We start from the raw sequence: 18,935 nt of genomic DNA on the forward strand, positions 1-18,935 counted from the left end.
TATACCAGAAGAAAACATGCATGATTAAATAGTTGAAATGTGAAGTTACTTTGTAAAGAAAAGAACTGAGGAGACTTTCCTCAACCAGTAGCTTCTAGGAGATCCCTGGGTGGCTCTGTGGTTTAGCACCTGCCTTTGGCCCAGGGCACGATCCTCGAGTCCCAGGATTGAGTCCCATGTGGGGCTCCCGGCATGGAGCCTGCTTCTCCCTCCTCCTGTGTCTCTACCTCTCTCTCTCTCTGTCTATCATCAATCAATCGATCTTTAAAAAAAAAAAAAAAAAGTAGCTTCTAGTGGTGTTAGGGAAATATTTGCCATCTCCAATGGTGTGATCATCATTCTTGCAGCTCTTCCGTTATTCTCTCCTTCCTCCATCTCCACCAATCATCGTCCCACAGACACTAGCTCTTTTCTACCACAACTTTATGAGATATATTAAGAATTATCTTGGGCAGCCCCAGTGGCCCAATAGTTTACGGCCGCCTTCAGCCCAGGGTGTGATCCTGGAGACCCGGGATCGAGTCCCACGTCAGGCTCCCTGCACGGAGTCTGCTTCTCCCTCTGCCTCTCTCCCTCTCTCCCTCTCTCCCTCTCTCTTTCCCTCTCCCCCCCCCCTCTCTCTCTGTCATAAATAAATAAATAAATAAATAAATAAATAAATAAATAAATAAAATCTAAAAAAAAAAGAATTAAGAGATCAACTGTAGTACTGTACCCCATCACCTGCACCACTATTACTTTTGTCCATTATTTCTTCAGATTCTTTTGTGTTCTCATACTCCTAATTATTTTTATGTACTGGATTTAATATTTGAAAATATGTGTAGAAATAACGTAAAGATAGGATGATGATTTTTTTTTCCTCTAGAGAAGATTTGTATTGGCTTCTGCCACGTGGGACCAGTTTGATCCAAGTTCAGAGTTTGTGGTTTCAGATGACTTAAGGCAAAATTTCAAGGCCTAGTTTACTTCCGGTTTATCTTTACCCCCAGGGTACAGTTAAGATTTCAGCCCAAAGTGTAGGTTGCTTTACTAGATTTCCCACTCTTGGCAGATCCTAGACTGCAGTTTTGGTTCCCTGACCTCATGAGATAGACAGAAGCACAGCTCAGCTGCTCAATCACTGCTTCCCCTGGTTAAAGTGACCGTTGGTGCTGGACGAGATCTCCATTCTGGATTTTCATCTTCTTTCTGTTCTTATCTTTTGATTTGTCACCACCTTGTTTGGTCTTTAATGTTTTTAAAAAGATTTTTAAGGTATATTTTGTTCAGTTTTTATTAGTTGTCATAAGATAGAGGGTCTCCAGTTACTGAAAGGTCTTTGACACCACCATTTCCTTTGGGGTGGGAAGATGGAATTTGAGCATTTATATTTTTAGATTGCATACATATTCTAAAGTGTATTAAAAAAATCTTTATTTTTCATTCTGTGCTCTCCATGAAGCTAAATGGAAGCAGACTGTATACTAAAACAGTCTTAGAACTTAACCTCTTTGAATAAACCAGTCTCCTTAAGTCTGGGAGCAATATAGTAAATTGAAATAGTAGTATTAGCCAGGTGATTACTTGAAATATAAAGAAGTTCCCTTTTCAAACAGACTTTTAGAGTTGATTCATGGTCCATCTCTTTGAGCAAGTTGTCTCCTCTTTGGACTTGAGAACTAAAGATTTGTATTTTGCATCAAAATTTTGTAAGTTTTGCCTATTGTGGTTATATGACCCTTGATACTAAATTGTTGAAAAACTTGCCTTTCTGCTCCTAATCTCCAGCAGGCCTCATTTGACCTCTTATCATTAGTTTGGAAAGGAAAATGTCTACTTTATTGAGCCACAAATCTCAAATATATTTCATAGATCATTGAGATAAGTTCAGCATTACTATGTTTTCTGCTTTTATCTTAACTTCTATAGTAGCCATAAAAGTTCAGTTATAAATGTGAGTAGATGAAACTGATGTTTCTGTTGTTGCCAGAAAAAAGAAAATTAAATAGGAAATAGGAGTCATCATGCAAAATGATCAGAGAATTTCTTTTCATGTTTAAAGAGGATCATGAGACATAAGCTTACTACAGTCTAGCTTTCTATTTCTTGGCTCTGTTGCAAACCAATTTAGAAGGAATGTTCTTACCTAATGGTTAATGTTTGATTAAAACATTGAATTTTAAAAGCCACACAAGACATTTTTGTGTTTTACCACAAAATGACTAGTGTATTTATTAAAGAGTTAATCTTCTGTTAATCCATGTAAATCATCTTTGGCTACTATAGAACAGAAGGTTATCCTTAAAATCTAAAGGTATTATTTTTTTTATACAAGTAATTTTTCTATTATAAGTCTTAAAGAACATTGGTTAGAATTCATTTGTGTACAAGTAAAACTTCCATTATAGTCAAGGGCACAAAATACGGATTTTTTTTTTTCTGGTAACTTAACAGAACAATGATATTATTTTTCTTAGTTAAAATTCTATGCAATGAGTTCTCTCATACATCAGATGCCTTATCTTTCCCTAACCAAGTGACATTTTTTATTATGACAGAGAAGATATGCTGTTTGCCCTAGAGAAAAGAGTTAAGCTGTAGGTGAATCATCATGGCATTTTTCCAGTGAAAGCTTTTAATTATTTTCTTATTAATATTTTGTGTATTCATGAGAGACACAGAGAGAGATAGGGGCAGAGACACAGGCAGAGGGAGAAGCAGGCTTCATGCAGGAAGCCTGATGTGGGACTCGATCCCAGGTGCCCAAGATCACACCCCGGGCCAAAGGTAGCACTAAACCACCAGGCCACCGGGGCTGCCCAAATGAAAGCTTTTAAATGATTAATCCTCCATCATTTCTTCTCAGGTATCCAACCAAGAAAAAATAAACACTAAAATTATCAAAAACACCCACCGGGGGGGGGGGTGGTCCCTGGGTGGCTCAGCAGTTTAGCGCCTGCCTTCAGCCTGGGGCATGATCCTGGAGACCCGGAATCGAGTCCCAAGTCAGGTTCCTTGCATGGAGCCTGCTTCATGTGTCTGCCTGTGTCTCTGCCCCCACCCCCCGCCATGAATAAATAAATAAAATCTTAAAAAAAATCCATCTGAACGATTTAATATATTTTCTTCCTTATGCTTACAACTAAATCCACAGTGCTTAGTGTGGTGACTAGTAAGTACACAGTAGATGTTTATTTAGTGTGTGTTGAATGAATGAGATGAACCCAAAACATCAGGCAAAATGAAACAATTGAGTACATTATAAATATATGTAAATGACATTGATTTCTGTCTGCTAAGAATCTATCTTTTCACTTTCTAATTTACTACAGAGGGGTTCACAAGCTTGAAGAACTGGAGCTATATAATAAAACTGGAGCTCCATTTTGGGAGAATGTGGCAGAGCCTCCATGCCGACTTCAGCACTTACTGTGACAAATAACAGCCCTGATTTTAACAGCCACGCATTTTCCAATATTCATTAGAGAAGGAAAAAGTTTAGGTAATCATTTAAGAACTAAGAATTGAAAATATAACCAGGTTTGCTTTGGCAATTGGGCCAAGCTAATCATAGGTTTTAGAACGCTGTTGGAAAGAAAGAATGGGTTTCTTTATTTGATTAAATGTGGTACAAATTTCTGAGTTTTGAAATAGATGAGAGCAAGCAGTTTATAATTAGCAGATCATAAAGGAAAATGTAAACAGCTTGATGTGAAAATGCTAAGAGAATGCAGGGAATTAAGAGAGTCTATACACTGAGACTGTGTAGCCTGCCATGTTAGGGATGTAGATTAGGGGTTTGGATTCATTGGCTATTAGACACTCATTTTTTGACACAGCTTTAGTCATTGTCTAACCCCTCTGTGGTTTGCCTACTTTAAATAAAAGACACTTTTTTTGCAAATTTAAAGTGTAAACCATCTCTGAAAGGAAAATTGGTGTCATCAAGGAAAATACGAACCAAAATGTTCAGCACTTGCTTTTTTTACAGCATCCTATTTATTGCCTGCATTGTATTTCTCACATAGTTTAATTTACTATGATTTAATTGATTGATTAATTTTCTGTTTTCCTCCATGAGATTATAACCTCCTTAATAATAGGGGCTGTGCCCCTTGTTCATAAATGTACGTGTAACATCTGACACAGTGCCAGACACACAGAAAATACTCAGTAAATATTTATCGAGTTAATGAATGTTTTCCTATATTGTCTATCATCAGGACACTATTAAAGATAAAAGTAAATAAAATAACCATATAAACAGTTTGTATTCAGCAATCATATATTTCCTGACAAAATAATGAGGTGATTGAGAATACAAACTCGGGAGCCAGACAGCCTGGATTTCACTATTAACTCTGTCACTGACCTAACTGTAACCATGGGCAAGCAAGAACTTAATCTCCATGGGCCTCTCTTTTACTAACTATAGGGTAGGGAACATTGTGAAGATTAAGTGATTTAATACATGTAAAGCACTTAGAAAAAAGTACTAGACACTAACATCCCAATAAGTGTTAGTTATTGTTGTTATTACTACTAGTACTATCAGTATTATTATTCTAGAAATAAATTTAAAACACCCCTTTAGAATAGCATTAAATATACTGCATTTAATCTGTTTTGAACTTAGAGCTCTGTATTTGAACTGGTAAGTTATATAGAATTTGAATTTGAAAATTGCTCCCTCTGCTCTTTTTCCTTAACTCTTCTGTTACAAAACCAGCCTCATCTATTATAAGAATTTTGAGTATAGCCTCCTCCAAGAGGTATCTTCTCTCCTTTTCCTGCCTCCACCCTTCTAAGACAAGTTTAATTGTTTTCTTTCTCTGTGGCCTCCAGCACTTCCTTTATTTATAAAATATTTCTTGTTTTCATTGGCTTCTCTCTACCTGTATGTCATTGATCTGCTTTAAGTTGATGAGTGGTATAAGAGGAGTGGCCAAGTAATTTTTAATTTTATACTAAATTTTAAAATACAGCATTGTTTCTTTTTTCATAATTTTAGACTTCTTTCTTGGAGGGAAAAACCAGATTATTGTGAATATTGTTTCATTCTCAAACCCAGTGTCCTTAATACATTTTATGTAATTTTAAAAAATTAAACTATAAGTACAGAAAGGTGCACAAGTCATAATTGCATAGTCTTTTTTTTTTTTCATAATTGCATAGTCTTGATGAAATTCTATGACACGAACACACCCATATAGCACCCCATATAGAACACACCCAGAACACACCCATTACCCAAATCAAGATATAGAACATTACCAGCACTTTTAGAAGTTTTCCTCATGCTTCCCCTGCATCATTATCCACTCTATATAAATATAACCACTATTATGAGTACCATTCTGTTATTTCCTTTCTCAGTTTTCACACTTAGTACAAATGAAATCACTTAGTATGTATTCTTTTGAATCTCTCTTCTTTTATTCAATACCATATTTATGAGATTGTCTTTTATTGCTGTCATATTTTATTGTATATCTACTCTTGATGGACATTTTCAATTTTGCCTATTATGAACAATTCTACTAGGAGTATTTGCTACACCTTTGTATATTTTCCTTTTGTTATATACCCAGCAGTGGATATGCTAGAGTTTCAGTATGTTCGGCTTAAAATTTTTCCCAAATTCAGTGCTACCAATTTACATTCCTACCAGTATAGCAGTATCTAAGTATTTTTTTTACCCTGTATTATTCAGGGTTTGCTTATTTTGTGTGCTATTCTGCGCTATACATATGTAGTAGTATCTCACTGTGATTTTGATCTTCATCTTCCAGTAATGTTGAACCAGCTTTTCATATGCTTATTGGACATTTGGACATCCTCTTTTGTAAATTCTTATATAGATTTTTTTTTGTTCATCTTTTGATGAAATTGTCTTTATTTTTCTTGTTGTTTGTATGGGTTCTCTATATATTCTATAAAGAAATCCTTTGTTGAGTATATGAATTAAAGATATCTTTTCCTGTGACACCTGGATAGCTCAGCAGTTGAGCCTCTGCCTTTAGATGGGGCGTGATCCTGGAGTCTGGGGATCGAGTCCCACATTGGGCTTCCTGCTTGGAGCCTGCTTCTCCCTCTGCCTGTGTCTCTGCCTCTCTGTCTCTCTGTGTCTCTCTATTCATGAGAGACACAGAGAGGCAGAGACATAGGCAGAGGGAGAAGCAGGCTCCAAGCAGGGAGCCCAATGCGGGACCCGATCCCGGATCTCCGGGATCAGGCCCCGGGCCGAAGGCAGCGCCAAATCGCTAAGCCACCCAGACTGCCCTAAATAAAATCTTAAAAAAAAAAAAGATACCTTTTCCTACCTTATGGCTTACCTTTTTACCATCTTAATGCTGTCTTTAGTGAACAGAAGTTTTTCTTATTAATAAACCACTAAAAACCAATCTTCTTTTGTGGCTAAGTACCTTTTGTGTCCTGTTTAAGAAATCTTTGCCTAGTCCTAAGTCATGCAGATATTCTATTAGTTTATCTTCCAGGAAATTTATTGTTTTACCTTTCATATTTGGTTCTGTAATCCATATGGAATTGATTTTTGTATATGGTATGAGGTAGGAGCAGGTTTTATTTTTATTCATATATTGATCCATCATCAATTTTTGAAAATACCATCCTATGACTAATATGGCAGTGGCTCACCCATGGCCAAAATCAGATGAATTATATGTGTATAGATATGCTTCTCAGTTCTTTTTTCTGTTCCATTGGTCTTTTTATTTATGCTTGTGTCAGTCATACTGTCTTAAGTGCTTTAGCATTATATTAAATCTTGATATTAAGTAAGAGAAGTCATTCTTCTATAAGTTTTCTTTACTATTCCTGGACCTTTCCATTACCATGTAAATTTTAGTTCTTATGGTGCTGTATTCTTTTTTCAGTGTTCTGGGAGCAAAGCCTAATACATAAATACACTCCTCTCTGATAGCCAAGATAAAATAAGAGCTGTAAATTTAAATAGTTTTAATCTGCAGAGAATGTATGAAGGTTGTAGGATTTATTTTGTGTAAAATAGTCTTACAGTGATCATCTCGTTTTGTTTATCATACTCCAAATTCATCATTATTAAAGAAGTCACAGTAGAACTCCACTCAAGGAAAGTACTATCTTTGTTTAGGGATATACCTTAATTGGTGTGTTTGGTTATAAAAATGACATCCTTTTCATGTTGCCTGAATGATCATGGATGAGACAAAAAATGGGTAAAACATTTGGTACGAAGATTGAAGAGGAATTTTTTTTTAAAGATTTTATCTATTTGACAGTGAGAGAGCATGACCACAGGGGAGGGACAGAGGGAAAGGGAGAGGGAGAAGTAGACATCCCACTGAGCGTGTAGCCCACCCCAGGGTTTGATCCCAGGACTCCAAGAGCATGACCTGAACCAAAGTTAGACTTACCCAACTGAGCTATCCAGGTGCCCCAAGAGGCATTTTGACAGCAAATATTTGATATGAGGATTTAAGAGGAATTTTGAGAGTTACAAGAGCAGGTACCCTAGGTGGGGTAGGGGGAGCAGAATTGAGTAGCGCAGAAAACAAACCCCACACTCAGGAGGGAAACAATCTAAAGACTAAAAATTCAATATGAGCCAGAAATTGAAGTAATTCTAGGAATCCTCAGAAATAACAGATTGAGGGTACCTGGGTGGGTCCATCAGTTGAGTGCCTGCCTTAGCCTTAGCCTCAGCCTTAGCCTTAGCCTTAGCCTTAGCCTTAGTAGGTCGTGATCTGAGGTCCTTGGATTGAGCCCTGTGTTGGGCTCCCTGCTCATTGGGGAATCTAGTCCCCCTCTGCCTCTGCCCCTCCCCCTGCTCTCTCTCTTTCTATTTCTCTCTCTCTCAAAAAAAAAAAAAAAAAGAAGAAGAAGAAGAAGAAGAAGAACAAATAAGAATATATACAGTTTGACAGATTTTAAGGGTAAAGTGATTTTAGCTATTTCAGGGTTTCTCAGCTTCAGTACGGTTGACTCTTGAGGCTAACTAATCATTCGTTAGGGGGAGCTCTTTTGTATAATGTAGTATGTTTAGCAGAATTCCTGGTCTGTATCTACTAGAGCTTATGTTCACATAAAACATTGTACGTCAATGTTTGTAGTAGTTTTATTCAGAATACCCAGAAACTGGAAACAACCCAAATGTCCTTCAGCAGGTGAATGGTTAAACAAAATGTGGTACATCTATGCAACATATTACTACTTCCCGGAAATAAAAAGGAACAAATTTTGAAACAGGCAACAATTTGAATGGATCTTAAAAGCATTATGCTGAATTTTTAAAAAGCCAATCTCAAAAGATTGCATACTACATAATTTTTTATGTATGATATTCTCAAAAATCACAAAATGGCTTACAGGACTCAGGAAGGCACTTCAGTATTACCAGTTTATCAAAGAGATTTCTTTTCTTTACTTTTCTTTTCTTTTCTTTTCTTTTCTTTTTTTTTTTTTAAGTAAGCTCCATGCCTAGCATGGAGCCCAACATGGGGCTTGAACTCATGACCTTGAGATCAAGACTTGAGCTGAGGTCAAGAGTCGGACGCTAAACCAACTGAGTCACCCAGGCAACCCTTATAAGGGATATCTTTAATGATACAAATGAACATTTAGATAAAGAGGTATGTAAGGGGAGGTCCAGAAAAGTCTTGAGCACAGAGATTTGGGTTTTTGTGGAATTTAGATGCACCATCCTCCCAGTATGTGGATATGTTCATCAACCTAGAAGCTCTCCAAACCTCATATCCATGAAAATATTAAACATGTCCATTATGTAGACATGATTGATTAATCATTGACCATGATCGATTTACTCAATCTTCAGCCCCTTTCCCCTCCCTGTAGGTTGGGAGGGTGGGCGTTGAAAGTTCTAACCCTATAACTACATGGTTGGTTCCTCTGGCAACTAGCCTCCATCCTGCTGCTGTTTAATGACCCACTATGAGTCACCACAGAAGGGCATATGGAAAAGAAAAGATGCTTCTCTGACTACTGTCACTCAGCCAATTCCAATAGTTTAGGAGCTTAGTTCCAACAACTGGGAACAAGGACCAAATATGTATTTGTTATATCACAATATCATATATAAACAATGGCTTATAAGAAGTTGTCTTTTATTTAGACCTATTTATAATATTACTTTCCAGTGAGGGAGCCATATAACATACTAGTTGGGAGCATTGATTCTGGAGTCAGGGAGCCTGGGTTGTAAACATGGCTCTACCATTTATTGCTTGTGGGATATGAGGTGACTTAATTTCTCTGTGCCTGAATTTTCTCATCTGTAAAATGAAGATAGCAATACCTATTTCATAAAGTTGTTATAGAGACTGAATAAGTTAATATTTGTAAAAGTGTTCAGTGATTTGTATACAATAAACACCATGTTAAATGAATCATATAATCTGTCTTATTTTCCATATAGATTATAAACTTTTTAAAGTCAATGACTATACATCCTTCATATTATATAAATCCTCATGGTACCTAGTGTTAATGTGTACATAGAAAATATTTGATAATTATCAGAATACCTTCTTAGAAAAAAACAAAATGGGGCCCCAGAATGTATAGAGGTCAGGAATCTATGTTAAGAAGAATTTGGAAGAGCTTAGCTAGTTTAATCTTTAGAAAGGGAAAGGGTAATTCATCAGTTTGAATGTAGCAGTTACCTTTTTATTTTATCAAGGAATAAGAGGCTTTCATTCTTGGGGAGGGCAGGAGGGCAGCATGAACTATATAAACTTAAATATTTGTAAATAAAAATAACATCGATTCTATTATATCTGTTCTATGGCAAGAAATCTATTTTTGTTGACTTAGAAAGGAAGTAGGGAAGAGGAAATAGAGCCTATTTTTCAACTCCGACATAAATTCAGTGAAAGTTCTATATAGATTTTCCACAGATAGAACACTTGAGTTCAATAATAGTATATAAAAATACACATATATTCCATTCCTCTGACCCCAGCTTATAACTTTAGTAGAGAAGCTAAGATAAATGTAAACTGGATAATAACCATGTAAATCATACTTTCTTGCCATATGGAGTGGTTTAATGTATAAGACTGAATATCCTAAAAAATTAAGAAACTGTTATATTTTGGCATTGAACCAGATGACATTATAGCTAATGCTTGCTGCATTGAAAGGATATGTCTCACTGAGAAAAAAATAAAAAAAGATTTTTGTAATGTCCTATGGGATCTGTGCTACCTAGATTGTTATAAAGTCGGACTAACAAAATCTGAAAAAATGTTGAACATGAATCAAGTTAGATTAAGCAGATAGTTTAAATAAATTATTTATACATCACATTTAGAGTAGATCATCTTGCATTCCCTGGCTCCTTTTTGTATGATTTCTGTAAATTCTCTATTTGTATTTATCTTAGCCAAAAGGCCAAAAAATGATTATAAATTCTCTACTTGGAAATAAGTTTCTCTTGAGGGTGAGTCCAAGTAAAAACCTCATACTGACTTTGTTTAGCATCCCTCAGTCAAAAGGTTTTAAAAGAGGAATTCCTGGGATCCCTGGGTGGCGCAGCGGTTTGGCGCCTGCCTTTGGCCCAGGGCGCGATCCTGGAGACCCGGGATCGAATCCCACGTCGGGCTCCCGGTGCATGGAGCCTGCTTCTCCCTCCGCCTGTGTCTCTGCCTCTCTCTCTCTCTCTGTGACTATCATAAATAAATAAATAATTTAAAAAAAAATTTAAAAAAAAAAAAAAAAAAAGAGGAATTCCTATAATTGGTAACCATTGAAAAATAGCCTAAATAGAGAACCTGAAAAGCAAATTATATGGAAAGAATGTAGCAGTCTGGAAGCAGAGTGAATGAATACCAGTGATCAGGCATTTGGGGGAGAGGGGTCTAAATTTCAGGGCAAAAATGAACCTTAATGGGGTTTCTTTTTGGGGTTTTTAAAATATTAGAATTATTATAGATAATAATAAAATATTAGTATTAGAAAGTGATGGTGGAGTACACCTGGGTGGCTCAGTCGGTTAAGTGTCTGCCTTTGGCTCAGGTCCTGATCCTGGAGTCCTGGGATCAAGCCCTGCTTCCAGCTCCCTGCTTGGTGAAGAGCCTGCTTCTCTCTTTCCCTCTGCCATTCCCCCTGCTTGTATTCTCTGGCACTCTCTCTCTGTCAAATAAATAAATAAAATCTTAAAAAAAAAAGTGACGGTGGTTGTATAACCTTATGAATATACTAAAAGCCATGGAATTATACATTTTTAAGAGGATAGAGTTTATGGTATATGAATTATATAGCAATTTAAAAAAATGACCATGGGGGCCTGGATGGCTCAGGTTTAAGTGTCTGACTCATCATTTCAGCTCAGGTCATGATCTCATGGGTCCTGGGATCTAGCCCTGCATCAGGCTCCGAGCTCAGCAGGGAGACTGCTTGAGATTCTCTCCTTCTGCCTCTCCCCCAACTCACACCCGTGCACTCTCTCTCCCTCTCTCTTTTTTTTTTTTTTTTTTTAGTTTTTTTAAATTTTTTTATTTATTTATGATAGTCACAGAGAGATAGAGAGAGAGGCAGAGACACAGGCAGAGGGAGAAGCAGGCTCCATGCACCGGGAGCCCGATGTGGGATTCGATCCCGGGTCTCCAGGATCGCGCCCTGGGCCAAAGGCAGGCGCCAAACCGCTGCGCCACCCAGGGATCCCTCTCCCTCTCTTAAAAATAAAATAAAATAACCCTGACTGTGGGAAAAGTGCTAGTCCAGCTCCTGTGGCATGAGATAGGATTCCAATGAGGGAGAGTAGAGCAGGGCAGCAATGAACAGCGGTGACATTTGTATGTGAAGGGGGAACAGATTAAGCAAGGACATTGAGAGCCAGATTTCTCACTATTGGAGTGCAAATTTACAACTTTGGGAAAAAAACTTCAGAGGAAAAAAAAACCCTAGAATGTACCTTATGGAATTGAATTGGAATTTGAGCATCACCAGGAACTTTTGGGGAGTGTATTTATGTACAGATTTATAAGTGAAAATGAATATAAAGATGTGTGAATGTACGTATATATACATGTATGTATGTATGTATGTGCATGATTATACTGCCTATATCTGTCCAAGTGGATCTGGAGGATGGTGGCATCCTAATTGCCATGAGTATACCTGATATTCTATATGCCTTTCTCCACCAAAAAGAACCAGGGCTTCTTGGAAAAGCATCTGATTCTAGAGCTAGGACAGGGAAAGTAAAAAATGAGCTTGGAACATCTTGTACCAGAAAGAAAAATAATGCTCAGAAAATGACACGGATTTGTTAAAGGTTACAAGAGCCAAATTCAAAGGGCTTCCCCTGTCCAAATCTGGGACAATTGGAGCAACAAAACAAATAATGAGAGTAACAGATTATAGCTTATTAGTGGATAGGAATTGTTTGGTTCAGATAAATAGGTAAGGAAAAGAAACTAAACTGTAGAAAGAGTGATGGGTTTAGAAAAATCACTACATGACAAGCATGGTAGTAATTAATTTAACCAAGAAACATTAGTGAATGCTAAAAAATAGTGGGCAAAAAGTTCATTGAAAGATTCAGACTGATACTTTTACACCAGTGTTCATACTATCATTATTAATGATACCTAACAGATGGAAACAACCCCAGATGTCCAACATCAGTTGAATAACCTATGGTAGCATACATACAGTGGAATATTATTTATTAATAAAAAGGAGTGAAGTTCTGATACATGCTACAACATGGATGATCCTTGAAAACATGCAAATTCAGATAAACAAGACATAAAAGGACAAATATTGTGTGGTTCCACTTATGTGGTACTGAGAATAGGCAAATTCATAGAGACAGGAAGTGGGATAGAGGTTAGCTGGGGGGCTAGTAAGAGGATGGAATGGGGAGTTTTTATTTAATGGTGCTGTTTCTTTGAGGGAGGATGAAAAATTCTAGAAATGGACGGTGGCAGTGGCTGTACAACACTGTGAATGAACTTAATGCCACTGAACTGTACATGTAAGATTAGTTAAAATGGAAAATCTTGGTAAGTATATTTTATTGCAAAAAATATTTTTTAATTTAAAAATTTATTGAGAAGTGAGATGTATTTGCATGGATGCAAAATGTCCCTCCACAAAATACTTATTCATTACAAAGAGAAAAATATAATTTTGGAGTGGCAACATCTAGCAAACACTACCTTAACCAAGTGAGCAAAGTTAACACAGCATTATAAATATAATATATAAATATGTCACTTTCAGGACATACATACTAACTAGGGATAACAGGACATGTCTGTACCTTCAAATGGTTAAGAAAAAAATATTTTTTGTATTATTGAAACTTTCTTTTTTTTTTTTTTTTTTTTTTTTTTTTTTTAAATCTAGTTTTTATAAGCAAGGAATTTGAAGTCCTCCACCCATCATGTCCTGGGAATTCTCGGTTTTCTGCACGTCTCTTCCTCAGTGGCTGCTTAAGATTCTTTAGTTGATCAGAGCGGCTTTATTTATTTATGATAGTCACACAGAGAGACAGAGACACAGGCAGAGGGAGAAGCAGGCTCCATGCACTGGGAGCCCGACGTGGGACTCGATCCCGGGTCCCCAGGATCGCGCCCTGGGCCAAAGACAGGCGCCAAACCGCTGCGCCACCCAGGGATCCCCTTATTGAAACTTTCTTATAAGCTTGAACTGATTTCTAAATCTTTTGAAAAAAAGATTACATAAACTGTAAGAGGAAAGAAAAAGAAAATAAAAGAACCTGAATGAAGGTGGGGATCGTGGTAGGAACTAGATCCCAAGACTAGGACTGAATTGGAAGCCTAACTGCCAAAGAACTGGAAACTTCTATTCAGTAAATTACAAGCACTCTATCAAACTCAGGTTTTAAGTAGATACATTAAGGATAATCCGAGAAAATGTATCAGTTATAATATGCCAAAGTGGGAAAATCAGTGTCTAGGCAGGGACCTTGTAATTTTGGATTTAAAATGAAAACAAAGGGAATGACCAAATTGAATGTAAGAATAGTTGCAGAATGAAGCCATTTTGTTTTGAAAGATTCATGTGTTTCAATGTCTGCCTGTTACAGGTGATGCTGAACAGGAACTTGGTCCCCCTCCATCTGTAGATGAGGCAGCAAACACACTCATGACTCGTCTGGGTTTCCTCCTTGGAGAGAAAGTCACGGAAGTTCAGCCAGGTGACCAATACAACATGGAAGTACAGGATGAAAATCAGGTAAACTGCATGCTGGCACCTGTGAAACATGGAATAAATCAGCCTATTATACCAGGAAAAATGTTGCAGGTTGTGTGTAGGTGTGTTTCCCAATTGTTGAATGACTTTGAGCCCTAAAGATACAGCTTAATTTTCCATAATCTCTGTATTTCTTTAGTTTATGAAACACCTTTTAGTTTCAGTCTTAGATTTAAAAAGCCGCTTTAAAGGTTTGATTCATTTATGGAGTGAATGAGGAAATAAATAAATGTAAAGCCAAGAAACAATTGACATTTTAATATGAACACTACATCCAGAAATTATGTAGAATACACTTCATTTTCAGGTACATATGGATTATTTACCAAACTGACAATATGTTGAGCAGGTCTCAGCAAATTTTGGATTACAGTTGCTGTGATAATAGTAGAATTAACCAATTACAAAATAATAACCTTGAAGATGGTAGCTAAAAGATAATTTAGAAAATCCCCTAAATTTTTGACTATTAATATACTTTCAAATAGCATTTCAGTCAAAGAAGAAATCACAAGAAATTAGAAAATATTTTAAACTGAAATAATTACAAAATATAACAAAATAATAACAAAATATAACTACATATTTGTAGTATATAAAACTTGTTAAAGATGTGCTCAAAAATTTTAGTTTTGAATTATATATATTAGAAAGTGAAAATCTGAAAAATTAAGAATCCAAATATTCATGTCAGAAAGTTAAAAAGTATCAGCAATTTGAAAAAAAAATTTATTTCATAGATTTTTTTTTCGTTTGACTATTATTTAGTTTAAATGTACCAAAGTAAGTAGACTCAGATTCATTTGTGTGGTCTTAATTTTTAAAATGTATGTCCTGTAGTGAATCGTTTTATTCTACAAGATGACAAATTGATTTCATCTTATATATTCTTAACAAATATTTGTGAAGAGTCTATGTCATATGTTTTGTCATAAAATCATAGTCATCAAGGATTATTCAGATATATTTATAGATCATATGTTCAGGTGTTCCGGAGCTCTCTCCTCACTTCTCTGTTTATGTCCTCATTCCCTCAATCATTGGTTTTGCTGGCTGCACATTATAATCACCTGGGCAGTTTTTATAAAATTCAGATGCCTGGAGAGTCTAATCATACTGAAATTCCTCCATTCTTTTTTTTAATTCTCTCTTAACTCCTGAATTACTCTAACCCTGCCTTTCCCCTTAACTCCTGTGTATTTCTAGCTACCTGTACTCCCTTTTCTACCTGTGTGTCCAAGATACAGCTCAAACTTAAAATGTCAAAAACTGAACTCTTAGAGTTTTTCCCAGAACCTGCTCCTTCTGCAGTGTTTTCTATCTGAGTAGGTTCTATTACCTATACGCTTAGGACAAAAGCATTGGAACCATTCTTGAGTGTTTTCTGTCATATTACACACTCACTTCTTTCAGCAAATCATGTAGGCTTTGTCTGCTCAGTAAATATTCACTGAATGAATAAACAGCCTCCTAATATGTCTCTGCTTCCACTCTTGCTCCCCTATAGTCTGTTCACACAAGAGCCACAGTGATCCTTGTAAAATGTGAATCTGATCCTTTTCCTTCTGGGCTCTCAATCTTCCACTGTTTTCCCATCACATTTAGAATTAAATCTAAAATCTTCAGCATGGTCAGAAGGGCACAACCTGATCTGACCCCTTGCTTTTACCTTTCCTACACTGCCTATCCCTTCTCCCTTTCAGACAGCAACACTGGCCTTCCTGTCATTCCTCTGACACAGAGCATTCCCTTAATACTGGAAAGTGCTTCCCCCATAACTACTTGCTCATTTCATTCAGTGCTCTGCTCAGATGTTGCCTCTTCAGGCAAGCCTTCCTTAACTATTTTTTGGTAGCACCTGCCCATCACAATACCCCCTTATCCTACTACTTTATTTTCTTTTGAGTTCTTAATCATGACTATATTTTCTTCCATATTTAGTTGTGGGTTTTTGTTTTGTTTTATTTTGTTTTATTGTCTGTATCATACAAGAGTGTAAGGTTCATGATGGTAGGGATTGATGATTTTGTTAATCAGTTTATATTATAACTCTTTTTTAAGACTTTATTTATTTATTTGAGACAGAGAGCGAGAGTCTGAGAGAGCACAAGTGGGGGCTAGGAGCACAGGGAGAGGTAGAAAGAAAAGCAGACTCCTTGCTGAGCAGGGAGCCTGATGCTGGGCTCGATCCTAGGATCCTAGGGTCATGACCTGAGCTGAAGGCAGACACTTAGCCAACTGAGACACCCAGGCCCTCTATACAGTTTATATTGTAATAGTGTTGGTATGCTATGCCCTGTGAATAAAAAATGGGAATGATATATATTAAGGACTTTTTTAATATTGTTATAAGTAAAATATCCATTTTTATTTTATTTATTACTTCTTTCTTGGTATATATGTCAAGTTAAAATATGACTGTTCTAATAAGGACCAAGGAATGTGATGCTACAGTATGAGTATTTACCAAGGATCCTCTTGTTTCTAATAATAAAAAACTCACATTTGTGGTGAGCATAGCATAACATAAACTTGTTGAAATCACTGTTATACATCTGAAGCTATATGACATTGTGTGTCAACTATACTTCAATTAAAAAAAAGAAAAATAAAAAAGAAAAGCCCCTGAACCCGGAAATAGGAAATCTGTGTCCTGGTTCCAACTCTACCATCTATGATTTTTTAAATTCAGACATGTCACTTAACCTTTTTGAACGTTAGGTTTTTCATAGATAATAACAGCTGACATTTAAATGTATTTACTAACATGCTAATCATTGTACTATTTGCTTTATTTGCACTATTTTGTGTAAGCTTCCTTACAACTCAATGTGGTAAGGTCCACTGATATTCCACATTTCAGATAAAAATGTGGAAACACACTGCCACAAAATGATGGAATAGTATTCAAATACAGACAGTCTGCTTTTTACAACCTCTATTCTTTACAACTACACCATACTGTTTCAGTGTAATATGAAATAATAATACCTGACAGGATTGTTGTGTGGATCAAATTAAAGGATGAATATGAAATTACTTTGTAAGCTATAAAATGCTATATAAACAAAAGATATAAAATACTGTGCAGTATAATTAGTGTATAAATATAGGCAGGAACTATGATTTGAGGAAATTATTTTATAAGTTTCATTCTTTAGGGCAATTTTCATATTCACATTACTTAATGAGGGAAATAATATTCATTTTGCCTTATACTTGGTTGATAAGGAATAAATGAAATAGTATATTAAATCTTTTAAACTGTAAAGCATTGAACAGATGTAAAATATTAACATGATAGCCTTCTTGGAATATAATATATCATGAAACTACCTTGGAGCCACAGGAGGAAGTGACTAAATTGGAATTTCTGGTCATAGGAAGGTTATTAAAAATTAGGAGGTCATGTTCATTTGGTGACTTTCCTCCGAGCTAAACAGCATGCTAACAAAGATAGATTGCTTTGTTTAGGAAGGCCTGAATAGTAGTGGCATCCTAGAATTATACTAGAAAGGACGAATCCAGCACAGGCAAGTCAGTGTGTATCATTTTTTGCAAAAGACAAAGTACTGAAAGTGATAGTCAACCACTGTATTTCCTTCACCTAGTAGTTTCTGGAGTAGTAGGATGTAGCTTAGGAATTTCTTGCATCAAGTTTTTACCTTGTACATTTGTAGAACCTTTAAGAAACCAGACTGGGAGTTTGTGATCCTTCCAGAGAACACAATGAAAAAACCACTGAAAGGTTTTATGAGTGGAGTAGTTTACTTAGATGTCCATTTTAGCTTAAAGCATGGAGAACAGTTAAGGTTGTCTTTCTGTGCCTAGAAAAGATTTCTTTTTTTTTTTTTTTTTTTATTTATGATAGTCACAGAGAGCGAGAGAGAGGCAGAGACACAGGCAGAGGGAGAAGCAGGCTCCATGCACCGGGAGCCCGATGTGGGATTCGATCCCGGGTCTCCAGGATCGCGCCCTGGGCCAAAGGCAGGCGCCAAACCACTGCGCCACCCAGGGATCCCAAGATTTCTATATCTCATTAACTAGCCTCTTTAAATAAATATGAAACCTACTTTTTAATTCATAACTCATGAACAAATATCTGCTTTCTAAATGGTTTAATCTTTAAGCTTTGCTTTCAGTTAAAGCTTTTTTTTTTTTTTAACAGTTAAAGCTTTTAAAGCATACATTCTGTGATACAAGCTTTATTTTATAGAAAACAACTTGTAGTAAAAGTAGTTAAGTGTTGTTTAGGCTTAACCTCAACAGTGGCTGTATTATGTATATAATACAGTTTCCTTTCTCAAAGAACAGAATGAGAATCTTGTCTAAAAATGGAAATAAGTTGCTGTGGAAGTAATAGATTCATACCAAAATGGAACTTTTTCAATATGGAATGACTATAGATATATTCAATGTAAAAAAAAAAAAAAAAAACAGCAAACCCTAGTATAGTTCGTTTCATCTACCCACATATTTTTTAAACTGAGAGTGAGGAGGTTAAAAATTGCCATGTTAGATTCTAACTAGGGAGAATTCTAATTCAGTAAGTCTGGGGTGTGGGGCTCTGTAACTGTCAATTTCATTGGGGAGCTTACTTTTTACATTCTACAGGTGATTCTGCTGCATGCCCAGTTAAAACTCATTGCTCTGGTACGCCAACACCATTTTATAAAAATAGAGGACATTACAAAGAAATTGAAACTCTT

The 18,935-nt window shown here is 36.2% G+C and overlaps 1 protein-coding gene across 10 annotated transcripts in view; it reads left to right on the top strand.

The window, feature by feature from the left end:
- Positions 1–18,935, top strand: part of TANC2 (tetratricopeptide repeat, ankyrin repeat and coiled-coil containing 2) — a 362,852-nt gene that overhangs the window by 203,092 nt on the left and 140,825 nt on the right. For all 10 annotated transcript variants that reach the window (XM_041724731.1, XM_041724730.1, XM_041724735.1 and 7 more), the window contains one exon: positions 14,060–14,208. In XM_041724731.1, the coding sequence (XP_041580665.1) occupies positions 14,060–14,208 (149 nt within the window). The remainder of the gene's footprint in view (positions 1–14,059; positions 14,209–18,935) is intronic.

Source organism: Vulpes lagopus, chromosome 12 (genome assembly GCF_018345385.1).
Source record: "Vulpes lagopus strain Blue_001 chromosome 12, ASM1834538v1, whole genome shotgun sequence".
In the NCBI taxonomy this organism is placed as follows: Eukaryota; Metazoa; Chordata; class Mammalia; order Carnivora; family Canidae; genus Vulpes; species Vulpes lagopus.